Source organism: Coregonus lavaretus (genome assembly GCF_964263955.1).
Source record: "Coregonus lavaretus genome assembly, chromosome: 2".
NCBI lineage: Eukaryota > Metazoa > Chordata > Actinopteri > Salmoniformes > Salmonidae > Coregonus > Coregonus lavaretus.
This window is the reverse complement of record NC_139989.1, coordinates 28637205-28657017: the sequence shown is the minus strand read 5'-3', so window position 1 is coordinate 28657017 and position 19813 is coordinate 28637205. Positions and strand designations below refer to the sequence as shown.

Below are 19813 nucleotides of genomic sequence, written 5' to 3'. Positions count from 1 at the left end.
CCAGGTGTTGTTGGCTACCTTAATGATGGTAAAAATGGTGGAGACAGATGCTTAGATCCATGTTTCCCACTATAGGAGTGTTCCAACCTCAGCCATTGGGTAGCATTGTTGTCTTTTGTGTGTGTCTGTGCTTGTGTCTTTGCAGCAGTAACTCCGAGCTTCCCTATGGGTAGGCTGATAGAAGGACACTCATCGCAGACCGATGTCGATAGATTGAGAGGGACTCTGGCTGATCCGGAGACCCTAGTGATGGGGAAGGTTAACAGCTAAAGGTGTCCATACATCATCGTCCAGGTTACACCAACAGCGGTACGGATAGAGGGGAGCGTGATCGGGTGTCATCTAAACCATTGTACCAGAGTGAGGGAACTGATGACTAGGAGACCACAGAGACTTCCAAGACCTTCCAGACCGCCGAGAGATTCCAGACCGCCGAGAGATTCCAGACATTCAAGATGTTATTACAGATGGCGTTGTAATGCATAGTAGAAATAATTCGGTCCAGAGCGGTGTGAACCTCAATAAAAACCGAAAAACCTCTACCCGGCTGAAGAGGAACAACAAAGGCGTTGAAGACGTTCCTGTCCGACACCACCTCTGCCAGGAGACCTGAATCCAGCATCAAATCAAAGCAATCAATTGCCTTCTCTTTTGTGCCTTTTCTCTCAGGAATGTGACAGGAGTCCATGTGGAGTGAGCAGGAAGAGAGAGGTCTATGCAAATGCAACGTTCTTCATAGGGTATGCTGGTTTGCAAATTGACAAAACAGAATGATGGTGGAGGTGGGGCGGCTCAGGTGTGACATTGGAATTGGGACATTGTCATGGGCAATCCAAGATGAACTATGAAGCTATCTGAAGAACATAATGAAGACGCCAGAAGATTGAGTGCCGGTAGAGTAAGGGAGTGTTAGTTAAGGTAGTATGTTAATTAAGGAGGTATTATACACTGCTAAATTTATAGTAATTTAGACTAGGAATGTATTAAGATAATGATCTGTTGTAATTCTTGTTATGAGGAAGTTAATGCTAGAATTATGATAGTATAAATATACATTCTGCCAGTGTCAATATGTGCCAAGGTGAGAGATTTAACTTTGAATGATGGAACCAAAGTGAATAACTAAGAATTGTCATTCTAAATTTGTTTTGGGTAATTAATCTGATAATGACTATGAATTATAAGGTGACTGATTGATTTGAATAAGTTATTAATATGTTAATAACTAATGTTGACATTGCAATGAATGGATTAGATATTGATTCCTTTGATTGTTATAATAATTGTGATATGGGTAAAAAAAAAGGTTATGTAAGCTAAAGATGTTGACACTATTCTTAACATGTCCTAAATATTATGGTTAAAACATAGTTGCATTTATTTCTTATATATTTTGATGTGTTAGGATACTACCACGTATATTGGAAATACAACAAAACAAAAAGGGGAGCAATGGTTACAAAGCTCAACAGCAACAATTGGAGGTTAGCTTAGAGGGAAACCTTCAAGACTTGTAACCAATACCTGACTGGGCTCCTTGTCCTCATCAGGATGGGTCAGACAATGAGGAAGATACATTGGTTTGAATATATATTCTTATAAAATGTAACCACAGATGGCAAGGCTAAGAATAAGTATATGCACATGCTTACACTCATTTTATGTTATCTTTTGTTTTATTGGTTGGGACTTAAAAGTCCCAGAGGGGGGAAATATATAGATGATTTTCAAGTACATATGTTGTAGAATTAAACACCTATATGCCTTAAAATGTTTATGGATTGAGAACCAGTTGAAGGGTTAATACAGAGCAGAGACATTTATGTGTTTTTCATAAACTCCCTGCAGCTGGTCTGGGTATGTCAATGACATGTGATGGAGATACAACTCCTCGTGATGGCTGTGTGGAGATTGGAGTAACAATGGAACTAGTGTTATCATTTCTTTGTGCTTATGACCTTATGACCTGACACATGGCCACATGCACATAATCTCAAGGGCCAGGGAGGATGGTAAATGATAAATGTTTAAATGTATGTGGTTGAGAATGGGTTATGGATGACATGTTTAAATCATGTTTAAGTATTAATGGATATGTTTTATAATGTGTTATGAAATGATAATGGTGAAACAGAATGAACATGATTGATACTTTGTACTCCAGGTGCATGCCTGGATAATGAATATAGTCAATACAGAGGGTGATTGTTCTTTAACGTACGTATGTACATAATTTTTTGAGTCATGCCACTAATAAGATACAGAGGCCCCACTTAGAGAAGCGCAAATAGCCCTCGTGAGTAGCCAACATGTGATACTGAAAGATGTTATTCATTCACATAGGGAGGAACTATCAGCTGTATCAGTGTGGCTATGCATGTGTCTGTATAAAAAGGAGCACTCCGGTTCAGGACAAGCAGTTGTTGCTCCATGGAGCAAGCTCGGCTTTGTTATGCAAATAATAAAAGTCTAAATTCACAAGTTCCAGTCTCTTGAGAAATATTTTTATTTTGACTACTTTTTGAGTCAAATATTTCTACGACACCGTACGGTGTTTCCTCCAACACATTGGTGCGGCTGGCTTCCGGGTTACACGTGCAGTATGTCAAGAAGCAGTGCGGCTTGACGGGGTCTGTGTTTTGGAGGACACATGGCTCTCGACCTTCGCCTCTCCCAAGTCCGTATGGGAGTTGCAGCGATGGGACAAGACTGTAACTACCAATTGGATATCACGAAATTGGGGAGAAAAAGGGGTAAAAAGTACCACCCAAAATAAAAGTACAATTGTTCGTGGAGAAACAACAAAATTGATGTTCTGAGTTAATGTGAATGCTTAAATCACATCTGAAGACAATTGTTTTAGGCCTGCAAGAAAAAAAGAAGGGAAAAAACTGTAATTCCCCTTTAATTGTGCACCTGGCCCTTTAACTGCGCATCTAGCAAGTAGGGAATGTGCCATCGAATGTTCCAGTGTAGTGATGGTTCTGTACTGCTGCAGCTCATTTCATGGCAAGTTTGCGAATAACAAATAATAGATACAAATGATATACTTACTCATGATATACTTCTGCCAGGTAAGCCTAATTTGCAGTTAACATTTAATGAGAAGGTTTTGACAGTTTTGTGGTGGAACACGTGAAAATTGCATGTACTTTCAGAAATGTTTGGCAAGAATTGTTTGGCGAGTGCCTTCGGAAAGTATTCATACCCCTTGACTTTCTCCACATTTTGTTACGTTACAGCCTTATTCTAAAATTCACAGTACCCCATAATGACAAAGCAAAAACAGTTTTTTTTCTAAATCTTATATACTAAGTTATTAAAAATAAAACACTGAAATTTCACATTTACATAAGTCTTCAGACCCTTTACTCAGTACTTTGTTGAAGAACCTTTGGCAGCGATTATAGCATGGAGTCTTCTTGGGTATGATGCTACAAGCTTGGCACACCTGTATTTGGCGAGTTTCTCCCATTCTTCTCTGCAGATGCTCTCAAGCTGTCAGGTTGGATGGGGAGCGTTGCTGCACAGCTATTTTCAGGTCTCTTCAGAGATGTTCGATCGGGTTCAAGTCCGGGCTCTGGCTGGGCCACGCAAGGACATTCGGAGACTTGTCCCGAAGCCACTCCTGCGTTGTCTTGGATGTGTGCTTAGGGTCGTTGTCCTGTTGGAAGGTGAACCTTAGCCCCAATCTGAGGTCCTGAGCGCTCTGGAGCAGATTTTCATCAAGGATCTCTCTGTACTTTGTTCCGTTCATCTTTGCCTCGATTCTGACTAGTCTCCCAGTCCCTGCCACTGAAAAACATCCCCACAGCATGATGCTCCCACCACCATGCTTCACCATAGGGATGGTGCCAGGTTTCCTCCAGACGTGACGCTTGGCATTCAGGCCAAAGAGTTAAATCTTGGTTTCATCAAACCAGAGAATCTTGTTTCTCATGATCTGAGATTCTTTAGGTGCCTTTTGACAAACTCCAAGTGGGCTGTCATGTGCCTTTTACTGAGTAGTGGCTTCCATCTGGCCACTACCATAAAGGCCTGATTGGTAGAGCGCTGCAGAGATGGTTGTCCTTCTAGAAGGTTCTCCCATCTCCACAGAGGGACTCTGGAGGTCTGTCAGAGTGACTATCGGGTTCTTGGTCACCTCCCTGACCAAGGCCCTTCTCCCCCGATTGCTTAGTTTGGCCAGACGGCCAGCTCTAGGAAGAGTCTTGGTGGTTCCAAACTTCTTTCATTTAAGAATGACAGGTGTGTGCCTTTCCAAATCTTAGACCACTGCGCCACTCGGGAGTTAACATACACTAAGTTGAATGTGCTTTTAAACAGCTTGGAAAATTCCAGAAAATTATGTCATAGCTTTAGAAGCTTCTGATAGGCTAATTGACATCATTTGAGTCAATTGGAGGTGTACCTGTGGATGTATTTCAAGAACTACCTTCAAACTCAGTGCCTCTTTGCTTGACATCATGGGAAAATCAAAAGAAACCTCAGAAAATAATTGTAGACCTCCACAAGTCTGGTTCATCCTTGGGAGCAATTTCCAAACGCCTGAAGGTACCATGTTCATCTGTACAAACAATAGTACGCAAGTATAAACACCATGGGACCACATAGCCGTCATACCGCTCAGGAAGGAGACGCGTTCTGTCTCCTAGAGATGAATGTACTTTGGTGCGAAAAGTGCATATCAATCCCAGAACAACAGCAAAGGACCTTGTGAAGATGCTGGAGGAAACAGGTACAAAAGTATCTATATCCACAGTAAAACAAGTCCTATATAGACATAACCTGAAAGGCCGCTCAGCAAGGAAGAAGCCACTGCTCTAAAACCATAATAAAAAAGCCAGACTACAGTTTGCAACTGCACATGAGGACAAAGATTGTACTTTTTGGAGAAATGTCCTCTGGTCTGATGAAACAAAAATAGAACTGTTTGGCCATAATTACCATTGTTATTTTTGGAGGAAAAAGGGGGTTCTTGCAAGCCGAAGAACACCATCCCAACCGTGACGCACAGGGGTGGCAGCATCATGCTGTGGGGGTGCTTTGCTGCAGGAGGGACTGGTGTGCTTCACAAAATAGATGGCATCATGAGGAAGGAAAATTATGTGGATATATTGAAGCAACATCTCAAAACATCAGTCAGGAAGTTAAAGCTTGATCGCAAATGGGTCTTCCAAATGGACAATGACCCCAAGCATACTTCCAAAGTTGTGGCAAAATGGCTTAAGGACAACAAAGTCAACGTATTGGAGTGGCCATCAAAAAGCCCTGACCTCAATCCTAAGAAAATGTGTGGGCAGAACTGAAAAAGCGTGTGCGAGCAAGGAGGCCTACAAACCTGACTCAGTTACACCAGCTCTGTCAGGAGGAAGGGGCCAAAATTCACCCAACATATTGTGGGAAGCTTGTGGAAGGCTACCTGACACGTTTGACAATTTAAAGGCAATTCTACCAAATACTAACTGAGTGTATGTAAACTTCTGACCCACTGGGAATGTGATGAAAGAAATAAAAGCTGAAATAAATCATTATCTCTACTATTATTCTGACATTTCACATTCTTAAAAGAAAGTGGTGATCCTAACTGACCTAAGACAGGGAATTTTTACTAGGATTAAATGTCAGGAATTGTGAAAAACTGAGTTTAAATGTATTTGGTTAAGGTGTAAGTAAACTTCCGACTTCAACTGTAGAAGAGGTGTTTGCTGTGGGGTGGGAGGCTGCCAGTCTCAGAAAGGGGACTTAAAGAGGGAGACTGCAAAGTCCAGGCACTGCTGTTCTCTTTGTCCTGAGTGTTTGCAGTGCTAGTGTTTTTAGTTAATCTGTGTATCTCTCATATTATGTCCCCAGTATGATAGAGCAAGAAAACTTTCTTAGAAGATAATGACAACATGACAATAACAGTAGCTGTAGATGATGTAATGAAAAATTGGAGGGTGGTTGGTAATGGAGGACATTAGGTGGATCCACATCTGGGTGTTGGGCAGAACCCCTATGTCCTGGAGAACAGAAGTAGAGTTAAAGGGAACAGGGTAGGAGACAGAGATGTAAACAAGCAAACACACAGGTTACACTTTACTGTGAGAAAATTTGATGATTAGTGCAGTGTTATAAATGGGAGATATGTACTTTTCAACCGTTTTTGGAAGGTATAGCCTACCTCGATGGCCCCCCTCCGACTCAGAACACAGAGAATCAAACTGATCCGAACTCACTGGCTCTGGTGGATGGGATACCTCCTGGGGGGCTCGGACAGTCGATGGTCCTAAAGTCATTTGGAGAGGTAAATTGAAGAGGTACATTTTTATAAACTCAGCATAACTACCATTTCTTGCTTTCTCAAATGTCAACCAAAGCTTAACATACTTTGTCTATTGGGCTTCACCGAAGTTTAGGGCATAAGGGCTTTCAGTGGTCGATCGTCCAACTGGAGAAGATTGTTGGCTTCCACGGAGGTAACCCAAGGAAGACGAAGTGAAAAATATCAGTGTTAGGGAAACTAAACCTAGCATCAGGTTATTTTGTGTGCAAATGCAAATAGTTATCTGCGATTTTTTATATTCACATTAACAGATGGTGACCCCAGCTAGGAGCGAAAGAGCAGCGAGGTTTCCCAGCTCTCGCCTTCCTTTCGTCCTTCTTCCAAACAAAGTAATTTGTCCGTATGTCGAAGCGCTTGGTTCCCTTCTTGATTCTCCTTTGTTAGCTCTCCATCTGTTTCTCCTGCGCCTTGTCGATGTTCAGTCTCACCTTGATTGATAACAGGAATAAATGCAATTATATTTCATATTACAAATACATTTCTTACATATCTCTTGGAGGGCCTGAAAATAAATTAACAGCGGACAATAATTTTTACCTGGTTAAAAACCTCCACATCCTTCTCAGTCCGTGCCTGAAGTTGGTCCTCGAAGGCGTTCTGATCTGGTTCGACAACTTCCACCATATGAGGTGGGGTTTCAGTGATCTGAAAGTACGTTATACAAAAATAGCAATAGACAATCACAAATTTGAAAGACTACAGTATATGCAATAATTGTATATAGGCTTCTGTCCGTACTCGGTGGAGGCCTGGACGCTGCTGTTGTGTGCAAAGAGAATTACCTTCAGGTTGTTCTCCCACCGTTCCTGGTACCCATTAAGGGACTTGCCCATGGCCATTCATTCAAACCTGGAGTAGGAAAGCGATATCTATTGACAATGTAAGATATTGAAATATGTCTGATTATGTACCATGAAAAAAATAAAATATATATATATATGTAAAAAACAAAAACAACATTAGTGACAGAATATAACCTATAACATCCCTACCTTGTTCCAGCATTCATGACCTCGGTCACTCAAGATGACCTCAGGAGAACCGTTGGTGTTGAAGATGTCCATCATCGCCTTGGAGGTGGCCTCGCCAGTCTCGTCCTTGATGGGTATTTTTAGGAGTTGATGTTATTCTTCAATAACACAGACCCCAAAGCAAATCAGGGGGAGAAAAATATATTTATTCAAAGAGAACAAATCATAGTTGTTATGCTGGAAAGTAGATGGTAGATGTTCATTCTTCCCTGTTCTCAATGTTTCTCCACTGAACAAAGAGACAGGATGTAGTTTATAGCCTCAAGCCTAGCATGTGGCTGACCAATTAGAATTCCTTGCACTAAAATTGGGCCAATGGCCAAATACCAAGTATCTTGTTTCAGGCTCAATGTATAGACCATTTGGACCAATTAGAACTTGCCACATGTAGCTATGAGTAGCTGGTTGGAACCAATACAAAGATTCAAAACAGATGTTGAACTGAAAAACAACTACTTCCATTGATCGTTAATTCCCTCTTGACCACTAGTCCCCTGCATTGTGTATATTTATCTTTGAATATTCTTACAAAAATCTATTTTTGGTTCCAAGCACCATTTTTAATGGGTTACAGAAGGGAATTTAGAGTTAAGCACGTACTCTTCCTTTACTGACCTTAATGGGTATTACCTCCACCCACTTGGTAGAGGTGATCGGTCGCCGTCAGACACCAGCTGTTGCCATACCTGAATTTCGTGAAGGGTCCGATGAGGTCCACTTACCGATCATGTGCCATGGTGAAACAACTTTGATGGGCTTCAACTCCGGTGCCAGTCTTCACCCTCTCACAATTCTGGCAGGGTAGACAGGGTACTGAGCTTTAAGCACTGTGACAAATTGAAACATTGTGTGCTCTCTGATATGACATTCATTGAAATCATAATACTTTCAGATATAATAGAATGTGATTGATAAACAAAAGGTTATTTCACTTGCCCAGCTGTCCACCTCCTTGACAATTCCACATCAGTAGGTAGGTTGATTTTGGCATTAATGCGCTTCACTCCGAAATGGCCAGCATGCATCTCGGTCAGTACGGCCTCCTCCTTCGTAAAAATCACCCTCCTGTGTGGTTGGCCATCCTTCCCCCGTAGGTACATGTGATTGCCTAACAAGTTGGAAGAGAAGAGTTGTTGAAATACTCAAGTCTAAGTAAATTTGCACTGCTGTCATTCTCTCTCTGTTTCTTTCTCCATCTCTCTCTCGCTTTGGTTCGTTACGTAGGCCGGTCAGAAATGTGCAAGGGTCTAGCAATAGTAGGCCGTCATTGTAAATAAGAATTTGTTCATAACTGACTTGCCTTGTTAAATAAAAATAAAATAGCACTAGCAACAGAAGCGATAACTCATCGAATCCAATTGTGACGCGAAGGGGGTACTATTTGGCAGAGCGACACTATTTGGCATCACAGGCCCAAAATCGGTCTTCTCCAGCAGGTGCCGTTTTTCTTTTTTTCTTTGCTCTCCAAGCGAGGAGTTTTTGTATGGAGATGAATGAAAGTGTTGAATTTGGTTAACTAAAAAGTATATTTGCTTATTTGATACGTGTGGCATATTTGATTGAATATATGTTTCGTAATGCTTATGTTGTTACAAGTGTACTGATATAAGTAGGACACGTGACATCCTGGCAACTTTGAGAGAAAAAAACTTTCGGAGTTGTGCCTGTTGTTCACACGCGTATCTGCCCTCTCATTGGCTAGAATGGTCCCACCTGATCTTACCTCCTCCAGACTGCCTTCCATTTTTGAAGACATTTATTTTCATTGTTAGAGCGGCAACTTGAGCATCTGGTTACTATAATGCTGGGCTGACAAACTCATTCCATGAAGGGCGAGTGTCTGCATGTTTTTGTTTTTTCCTTTCAATTAAAAACAACCAGGTGAGGGGAGATCCTTACTAGTTTGTGGCCTTAATTCATCAATCAAGTACAAGGGTGAATGGAAAACCCGCAGACACTCGGCCCTCCGTGAGATGAGTTTGACACGTGATATAATGGATAATCTGTGGCGCTGCCCATGCTCTCAAAGACGCCATACTGGGACAGATACAATGATGCGATGTCTATCTATGTCTATGGGTTAGCTACACAGGTAGCTAGCTAGCTAACATGGAATTGGATGGGGAAGGAAAAAATGGCTTCTAGATAATCTCTCCCAGTGCAAGATTTAAACTGTCCTGTGTGCTGTGACAAGGATCCTATCATACGGTCACAGTTTCTAAACATACTGTACAGTCGTGGTCAAAAGTTTAGAAAATGATACAAATAATAATTTTCACAAAGTCTGCTGCCTCAGTGTTGATGATGGCAATTTGCATATACTCCAGAATGTCATGAAGAGTGATCAGATGAATTGCAATTAATTGCAAAGTCCCTCTTTGCCATGAAAATGAACTTAATCCCCAAAAAACATTTCCACTGCATTTCAGCCCTGCCACAAAAGGACCAGCTGCCATCATGTCAGTGATTCTCTCGTTAACACAGGTGAGAGTGTTGACAAGGACAAGGTTGGAGATCACTCTGTCATGCTGATTGAGTTAGAATAACAGACTGGAGCTTGCTCAGGAATGGCAGCAGGCAGGTGTGAGTGCATCTGCACGCACAGTGAGGCGAAGACTTTTGGAGGATTGCCTGGTGTCAAGAAGGGCAGCAAAGAAGCCACTTCTCTCCAGGAAGAACATCAGGGACAGACTGATATTCTGCAAAAGGTACAGGGATTGGACTGCTGAGGACTGGGGTAAAGTCATTTTCTCTGATGAATCGCCTTTCCGATTGTTTGGGGCATCCGGAAAACACCTTGTCCGGAGAAGACAAGGTGAGCGCTACCATCAGTCCTGTGTCATGCCAGCAGTAAAGCATCCTGAGACCATTAATGTGTGGGGTTGCTTCTCAGCCAAGGGAGTGGGCTCACTCACAATTTTGCCTAAGAACACAGCCATGAATAAAGAGTGGTACCAACACATCCTCCGAGAGCAACTTCTCCCAACCATCCAAGAACAGTTTGGTGACGACCAATGCCTTTTCCAGCATGATGGAGCACCTTGCCATAAGGCAAAAGTGATAACTAAGTGGCTCAGGGAACAAAACATCGACATTTTGGGTCCATGGCCAGGAAACTCCCCAGACCTTAATCCCATTGAGAACTTGTGATTGATCCTCAAGAGGCGGGTGGACAAACAAAACCCCACAAATTCTGACAAACTCCAAACATTGATTATGCAAGAATGGGCTGCCATCAGTCAGGATGTGGCCCAGAAGTTAATTGACAGCATGCCAGGGCGGATTGCAGAGGTCTTGAAAAAGAAGGGTCAACACTGCAAATATTGACTCTTTGCATAAACGTAATATAATTGTCAATAAAAGCCTTTGACACTTATGGAATGCTTGTAATTATACTTCAGTATACCATAGTAACATCTGACAAAAATATCTCATAACACTGAAGCAGCGAACTTTGTGAAGACCAATACTTTTGACCACGACTGTACTGTCTTTGATACTGTGTTGTAGCCACAGCTTCTCCCATACAGAAAAATAATATTGGAATTAATACAAATAAAATATTTAAATATATTTGGAAAATGTATTTAAATAAAATACAGTACATTTGGAAAGTATTCAGACCCCTTGACTTTTGCCACATTACAGCCTTATTCTAAAATTGATTAAATTGTTTTTTTCCCTCATCAATCTACGCACAATACCCCATAATGACAAAGCAAAAACAGTTTATTAATTTTTGCAAATGTATTACAAATAAAAAAACTGAAATATCACATTTACATAAGTATTCAGACCCTTTGCTATGAGACTCGAAATTGAGCTCATCCTGTTTCTACAACTTGATTGGAGTCCACCTGTGGTAAATTCAATTGATTGGACATGATTTGGAAAAGGAACACACCTGTCTATATAAAGGTCCCACAGTCGACAGTGCATGTCAGAACAAAAACCAAGCCATTAGGTCGAAGGAATTGTCCATAGAGTGCAAAGACAGGATTGTGTCGAGGCAAAGTTCTGGGGAAGGGTACCAAAAAATGTCTGCAGCATTGAAGGTCCCCAAGAACACAGTGGCCTCCATCATTCTTAAAATGGAAGAAGTTTGGAACCACCAAGACTCTTCCTAGAGCTGGCCACCCGGCCAAACTGAGCAATCGAGGGAGAAGGGCCTTGGTCAGGCAGGTGACCAAGAACCCGATAGTCACTCTGACAGAGCTCCAGAGTCCCTCTGTGGAGATCGGAGAACCTTCCAGAAGGACAACCATCTCTGCAGCACTCCACCAATCAGGCCTTTATGGTAGAGTGGCCAGACGGAAGCCACTCCACAGTAAAAGGCACGTGACAGCCCACTTGGAGTTTGTCAAAAGGCACCTAAAGCACTCTGACCATGAGAAACAAGATTCTCTGGTCTGATGAAACCAAGATTGAACTCTTTGGCCTGAATGCCAAGCATCACGTCTGGAGGAAACCAGGCACCGCTCATCACCATCCCCCCTAAGGTGAAGCATGGTGGTGGCAGCATCATGCTGTGGGGATGTTTTTCAGCAGCAGGGACTGGGAGACTAGTCAGGATCGAGGGAAAGATGAACGGAGCAAAGTATAGAGAGATCCTTGATGAAAACCTGCTCCAGGGTCTGAATACTTATGTAAATGTGAGATCTTATTTTTATAAATTTGCTTTGTCATTATGGGGTATTGTGTGTAGATTGATGAGAAAAAATAACAATTTAATCAATTTTAGAATAAGGCTGTAACGTAACAAAAGGTAGAAAAAGTAAAGGGGTCTGAATACTTTCCGAATGAACTGTATATACAAATGCTTAGATGCATAAAATCAACATTGTACAGTGAAAAAATAATAACACAGATTATAATATGTGGATACCCCTTTTCTACCCCCTTTGCCTTTATTCAGTACACTGTCTGCAGCCCAACCATTGGATGCACAGGGGTTCCAACCAAATGCACGTGACAACAAAATAAAATGTCTGTCTGACTAACAGACACAACGAGTCAACCATAAAGCAGAAGGAGAGCATTACAGGGAGGTCAGTATAAGAACGGTGGGTGACAACTCACAGTTCAACAGAGTATGTGTACCAGTCATCACTCCCCCAACCCATATCTGATACGACAGTAGTATTGAGTGATAAATAAAAAATTAATCAGAACCCCCCCCCCCTAAACATCTAGTAAAATAAAATAAAAAATGATGCCATGTCTGGTGTCGATATGACAAAAATAATTCAGGGGAATACATTGTCAAGCTGATCTAAATAAAATAATAAACATTGTTCCTGCTCCGAAACAAATCTGTTTATTAACAACAAAATAACTTTGTTTCACTGAGTATTCAAAACTGTCAAACGGATTACTCGAACTGCGTATTCTTGAAGAGCAAGAACAGACATTTTCCAAAACTTTGATTGAATTCCAGTGTTACTGCCAGCCTAATGAAGTTATGATTTCAGAAGAGAACAGCTGCTGACATACAAACGCAAGCTCTCGCCAAATTGCATCACTTTAACCATTGGTCAGACAGACTCCATCGACATTGATCTAGGGACGGTCTTCCAGCTAGGATAGTTGTTGAATGTCATATTTTACATGCAAGAAATCTGACCAAGACCACCTCCTAAGCAGGCCTTTTCTCCTATTTAGAAAATGTCCAAATTTTCGTGCCAGGACCAGACAAAGGCACAACAAAGAGGGAAGAAAAAAGTAACAAATAAATGTTGCCTTGGAGACGTGAAAGCGCAACCAAATTGTGACAACTCTCTGGACTCAACTTTCATTTGTCGGTCAGCTAAAACAGAAACTTAAAATAGGGCCTTACGGGCCACTCCTATAGCAATCCAACCAGCCTTTCATGTACAAGGAGAAAGCGTGGTGACAATCCACATAATGCTGCACTTGTTCTCTTTTCATTGATTCCATGTCATCATTGTTGTTGCATATACTGTTAATGTACACTGAAATTTGGCCATAGGTCTTAGTGCCACATTTGTTTGATCTTGATTAAATGTTCCCACAACACTGTCCCCAGGTCCTGGGATCACCCATTAACGGTAACGTGTGTGCATGCGTATATGTGTGTGTGTAAGGGGTTATAACTTGAGTGTGTCTCAGGGAGGGGGCAGGGATCCAGTCCAGTTCATGGCTGCATCCAAATGGCACCCTATTGACCAGAGTCCTATGGGCCTTTGATCAGAGCCATATGGGCCCTGGTCAAAAGTAGTGCACTATATAGGGAATAGGGTGTCATTTAGGACGCACCCCATGTGTTTATATTGGGGGTCACGTCGGATTCCCGTCACGTCCAACGACATCTCTTCCTCTGACACGCCTCCGGGTCCGACGAACACCCCTCAGAGTCATCGCTTTCAGAGGACAAGGCCCCGGCCAAGGGGGGCGCAGGGGGCGAGTCAGACCCCAAGGCCCCCCCTCTCCCTTCCTCCCCCGCTGGGGCCCTCAAGAGGCCGTTGTTGAGGCTGAGGACCCAGCCCAGCTTATTGTGTAGCAGGTGGCGCAGGCCAGGGGGCAGCGGCAGTACGCTCAGGGTGTCTGGGCGCTCAGGGAGGAGCTGGCGGAGGCGGGCACAGCACAGGTACTGCAGGGAGGTGGGCGTGAAGCAGGAGCGGATCACCTTCATGCTGCTCTTGGCTGCTGTGGAACACGCCATGGGGTAGAAACGCTTGTTCTGTAGCTCCGTAGCCGCCACGCCTGCAGAATAGAATATACACTTTAATGTACAGTTTAGAATGGAAATTGATCCATTTGCTGTCACATTACCCAACGTCACACACAAGCAAATGGCTAGGCGCAGCACTTGGGTAACTAGCTGGGTACATGCAGAGGGGGAATATGAGAAGTCCTAGGTAGGTTCCATGTTAATTAGGTCTAGAAGGGATATATAGGGCCGGTTTTCCCATCCCAGATCAAGCCTAGTCCTGGACTAGAAATCACTTTGAAAGGAGATTTTCCATTGAGCATGCATTGTGGCCCAGGACTAAGCTTAATCAGTGCCTGGGACACAGGCCCCTAATGCCCATCTAGTTACATACTGCCCAACTAATATGCAGTGTTGGGGAAGCTACCCTGAAAATATAGTTTACCAAGCTACCAATTACTTCACACTGGAGGAAGTTAAGCTACCCTTAAAGGAAAACTCCACCCAAAAACCGATCTCACCGGCAGTATTTCTGTAACTTGATTGCTGGCATGCTAAACATTTTGGGACTATATCAACAATGGACTAATCAAGCAAATACCAAAATATAGTTTGAGTGTAATTTTCCTTTAAGAAAAATATAGTTTACTTAACTAAAGTTACTTTGAAAAAGTAGTTCACTGCATCCAAACTACTTTGTGATAAATTATATCTAAATCTGAAATGTCAGACTACAAATTGCAAGAACAGTCAAATGTTAACAGAATGTGTAATTTAGCCTATTATTAACAAAAACTGTTTCAAGTGAGAATTAGGCATGTCTGATGCCGTAAAAGAAAAGACATTCTTGCCTACTTTTTCTTATCTTTTTGCCAAAAAAGTAGTGTGTTGTTCCAGTAGTTAGCTACAACACTACATGGTAAAAAAGTAATTAACTACTGAAAACGCTACCAAGATTTGAATTTAGTTCAACTACCACCAAGCTACTGCAAAACATAATTAAATTACTAGTTGAACTATATGTAAATCACTACTCCCAACACTGCCTCACCCCACCTGGTCTCCTTGACCTGTGACCCCTGTAATTACCTATGCACTTGCGGTTCTTAAAGAAGGTGAGTGTTCCGTGCCATGTGTCCAGGTGCACTCCGATGATGGAGCCCTGGCCGAAACGTGACGAGAAGTTCACCTTGTCTCCTTTATGATGCAACAGACCTAGAAGAAGATGACCATATTAGCATTATGACCATAAGGGCAAAACAAAACAGGCTCACACATCATTATTTCATGTTTAAAACTATTTCTTTATCCAGATGAAGGGTACTATTATGGGATCCCCAATGGCTCCTAGTTATGCTAATTTGTATGTGGGTTACATGGAGAAACAGTCAATTCTCAACCCTCTTAAAAAATAACATTTTTTGCCCAACATTATTATTTGGAAATGGTACATTGATATCTTTGTTCCACTCTGATTTTCCATTCCAGTTCGCTCATCATCAAATGCCAACTAGCGTTAGCACAATGACTGGAAGTCAATGGGAACAGCTGCTTATCCTGTAGACTTTCAGTCAGCATTGGCTCGCGAAACTACCTACCTTGACACAGCTTTTGTCAAATTGACATCAAAAGTGTTTTTTTTTTTGTTGCGTTTTTGCTAACCCTAACCCTTTTCCTATCCTTAACCCAATTCTCCTAACCTGCTACGAAAAGTCAAATCTGACAAAAGCTGTATTCTTTCTAGTCAAAACCATACTGGACAAAGAGACATAAAAATGATATCCACGAGTTCATCGGACTCTGGGGAAGTAGATAAAAGGTCTTCATTGTCAAAATCCCGAAGTATCCCTTTAACTCTTGTTCGGAGCACCAACGATTCATTATGCAACCTGACACACATCAAATCAGTTTCCTTGATATTTTGCTTATTTGTGAGGTTAATGTCCTACACACAGATCTTTACAAGAAACCCACTGATCATAACAGTTTGCTGAGGGCTGATAGCTGTCACCCCCATCCCTTGAAAAACGGTTTGCCTTACAGGCAATTCTACAGAATCAAAAAGACACATCAGACTTCAAAAGAAACACAGATGCAAAGAAAATTCTATGAAAGGTGGTACAAAAATGGTCAGATCAATACTGCCATCGTGAAAATCCAAAACAAAGAGACGTGATCTCTTTCTAAGACAGTCTCGCAAAAATAATTATTATTACTAAGCGCTACTCAAAATGCTCGGAACAAATAAAAGTTATCATTCACAATCTTTGGCACATTCTGAGATCAGTCTCGGTAAGTCATTAGCTCCCGGCAGAAGAACGGCACTGCAAATGGACAGCAGCTGTTTTACGGGCTCCTGACAAACTACTATTTTGTGTGTTGTTTTGCGCTGATCTTAACTGTCTTTGTACATAATGTTTCCGCCATCGTTTCCTATGACTTCTGGACATTAGAACAGCGATCACTAACCTAGATTTGGATGAAGATTTCTACTTCAACGAGTTGGAGGCGCAGGCCATACTGTTCAACCCGGACCAGGCCCTAATCCCTGAGACTCGGAAAGGTGGTGGCGGTGTAAGAGAGGCCGACGTGCCGACTCCCTGACGAAACTACGTTGGTGAGTACATAAACTGCCTCTACCCTCCGTTCTATTGGCAAATATTAAAGAAGTCTCAAGGTTCTGCTCGAGTTAGAATACCTCATGATAAACTGTAGACCAGGGTTCCCCAACTGGTGGCCCACGGGCCTAATTTGGCCCATGGGTGGTTTTATGTGGCCCCTAAAGTTTTCTGAGCCAAAACAACATATTTTTTTTGTTGTGAACATAAGACGAAAAACACCAAGATATCTGCTCCAAATTATTTTAATTTAAGAAATCTGTTCCAAAGTATTCCCAAGCAGAATAGAGACACGTGATCGTATACAAATGTAAACAAGGTTTGAAATGATTATGTTTTAGTCAAACAACATATCTGTTTGGGCTTCTTGCGGTTAATTTGCAGTATACAAATTATTTGTAATTATGTTCCGGCCCCCCGACCATCCGCTCAAGAAATAAATAGGCCCATGGCTGAATCTAGTTGATGATCCCTGCTGTAGACCATACTATTTACCAAGAGAGTTTTCATTGTCTGTCTATTTACCACCACAAACCAATGCTGGCACTATGAATGAACTCAACAAACTGTATAGGGCCATAAGCAAACAAGAAAATGCTCATCCAGAGGCGGCGCTCCTAGTGGCTGGTGATTTTAATGCAGCCAAACTGAAATCTATTATCTAATTTTTACCAGCATGTCACTTGTGAAACTAGATCACCTCCACACAAAGAAACGCATTCAAAGCTCTCCCTTGCCCTCCATTTGGCAAATCTGACCATAACTCTGTCCCTCCTAGTTCCTGCTTACAAGGCAAAAACTCAAACAGTAAGTTTAAAAGTTAGCAAAAATAGATAAGATCTTACTACCATGGAAAGGAAAATACCTGTCAATTTGTGGAAAAATCACACTGATTAACTCTTTAGTATTATCCCAGTTTACCTATTTGCTTATGGTCTTGCCTACGCCTAGCGAACAGTTTTTTAAATTATATGAGAAAAAAATTTTCAATTTTATTTGGAACGGCAAGCCAGACAAAATTAAAAGAGCATATTTATATAATGAATATGAATTCGGAGGACAGAAATTATTAAATATTAAAGCATTAGACCTATCACTAAAAGCTTCAATCATACAAAAGTTATACTTAAATCCGAACTGGTTCTCAAGCAAATTAGTAAGATTGTCTCACCCAATGTTCAAGAAAGGCCTTTTTCCCTTTATTCAGATTACAACCTCTCACTTTCAGTTATTTGAAAAGGAAATAATCTCCCAAATGTCACTATTTCTAAAACAAGCTATGGAAAGTTGGTTGCAATTTCAATTTCATCCTCCAGAAACGACAGAACAAATAATGCAACAAATATTGTGGTTAAATTCAAATATACTAATTAACAAAAAACCTTTATTTTTTGACAGAATGTTTAAAAAAGGTATAATCTTCGTAAATGATATCATCGGTAGGACTGGTGGAGTTATGACGCACATGCAGCTAACAAAAACATATGGAAATGTCTGCTCTACCCAAAATTACAACCAAATAATTGCAGCCTTACCGCAAAAGTGGAAGAGGAAAGTGGAAGGGGGAAAAAGTAAGGAACTTGTCTGTCGGCCTTGCATTAAAGAACATAATTGGTTAAGGAAAACTGTGATAAATAAAAAAGTATATCAGTTTCACTTAAGGACCAAAGGATTGACAGCCGTCCCATATAGATTGCAAAATAGTTGGGAAGAGATCTTTGACGTACCGATCCCATGGCATAGTGTTTATGAACTGACACGCAAAACGACACCGGATTCAAAAATTAGAATCTTTCAATTTAAATTATTATATAAAATTCTTGCTACCAATAGAATGTTATTTATATGGGGGATACAATCTTCCCAGCTCTGCAGATTTTGCTGTGAAGAGACAGAATCATTAGATCATTTGTTTTGGTTCTGTCCATTTGAAGCTTGTTTTTGGACACAGGTCCAGGAATGGCTAAAGGATTGCAATATTTACCTGGAACTAACCTTGCAGATAGCATTACTGGGTGATCTGAAAAGTCATAGTCAATCAATCAATAATATAATAATACTTTTAGCAAAAATGTTTATTTTTAATTCACAATCTGTAGAAGCAATGAGAATAGAAAGATTCAGAACTTTTGTAAAACATCCCAGTACGGTTGAAATATATATGGCAAATAGAAATCCTATATGGATGGTGTTAAGAGATAGATGGGAGGTATTGAATAGAGTTGAAGGTTGGGACTAATAACAAATAACAACAAATAATAACAAAGATAGCTAATAATGTAAGCATACTGTGTCCATAATAAGTATATAGGTTGTATGTTGGGAGCTTTTGGGAAAGAGCACAGTTAGAAAGATATGGCATATAGAAGCAAACCGGATGGACATCATGAAAATGATCGGAGAGGATGAGAGTAGAAGTAGTTCAGGAGCAAAAATAAATAAATAAAAATAAATAAATATATATATAATAGAATTATTGTAAAATTAACTCTGTCCATAAGGTGTAGATACTAAGTATAGACCGGAAGTAGAGGCCTGGGCATTGTTGTTCACTAATTTACTCCAAGTAGGGAAAGGATGGTGGGGTTGAAAAGTAATAAAGGGGAGTATATATATAAAAAAATAAAATATATAAAAAAACATGGGGGATTGGAAGTGATGCAGACAATTACATTGATAGAAGATACAATCTATCTGCAATATTAAGCTGATCCATTCCCCCCAGAAAAAAAAAAATATATATATACAGTGGGGAGAACAAGTATTTGATACACTGCCGATTTTGCAGATTTTCCTACTTACAAAGCATGTAGAGGTCTGTAATTTTTATCATAGGTACACTTCAACTGTGAGACACGGAATCTAAAACAAAAATCCAGAAAATCACATTGTATGATTTTTAAGTAATTAATTTGCATTTTATTGCATGACATAAGTATTTGATACATCAGAAAAGCAGAACTTAATATTTGGTACAGAAACCTTTGTTTGCAATTACAGAGATCATACGTTTCCTGTAGGTCTTGACCAGGTTTGCACACACTGCAGCAGGGATTTTGGCCCACTCCTCCATACAGACCTTCTCCAGATCCTTCAGGTTTCGGGGCTGTCGCTGGGCAATACGGACTTTCAGCTCCCTCCAAAGATTTTCTATTGGGTTCAGGTCTGG

General features: G+C 41.0%; 1 protein-coding gene and 1 long non-coding RNA gene across 2 annotated transcripts in view; both read right to left on the bottom strand.

Annotated features, from left to right (window-relative positions):
* Positions 1–6582: 6582 nt before the first annotated feature.
* Positions 6583–7172, bottom strand: LOC311142822. The gene is made up of 3 exons (XR_014614388.1): positions 7108–7172; positions 6863–6970; positions 6583–6753 (listed from the first exon to the last, which is right to left on the bottom strand). It is a non-coding gene; the product is annotated as an uncharacterized lncRNA (long non-coding RNA).
* Positions 7173–12228: 5056 nt separating this feature from the next.
* LOC311137918 (SPRY domain-containing SOCS box protein 3-like) overlaps positions 12229–19813 on the bottom strand; it is a 58841-nt gene continuing 51256 nt past the window's right edge. The window contains exons 6-7 of the mRNA XM_084172532.1: positions 15116–15241; positions 12229–14079 (exon numbers count right to left, since the gene is read on the bottom strand). Coding sequence (XP_084028658.1) covers positions 13670–14079; positions 15116–15241 — 536 coding nt within the window. The 3' untranslated portion in view covers positions 12229–13669. The remainder of the gene's footprint in view (positions 14080–15115; positions 15242–19813) is intronic.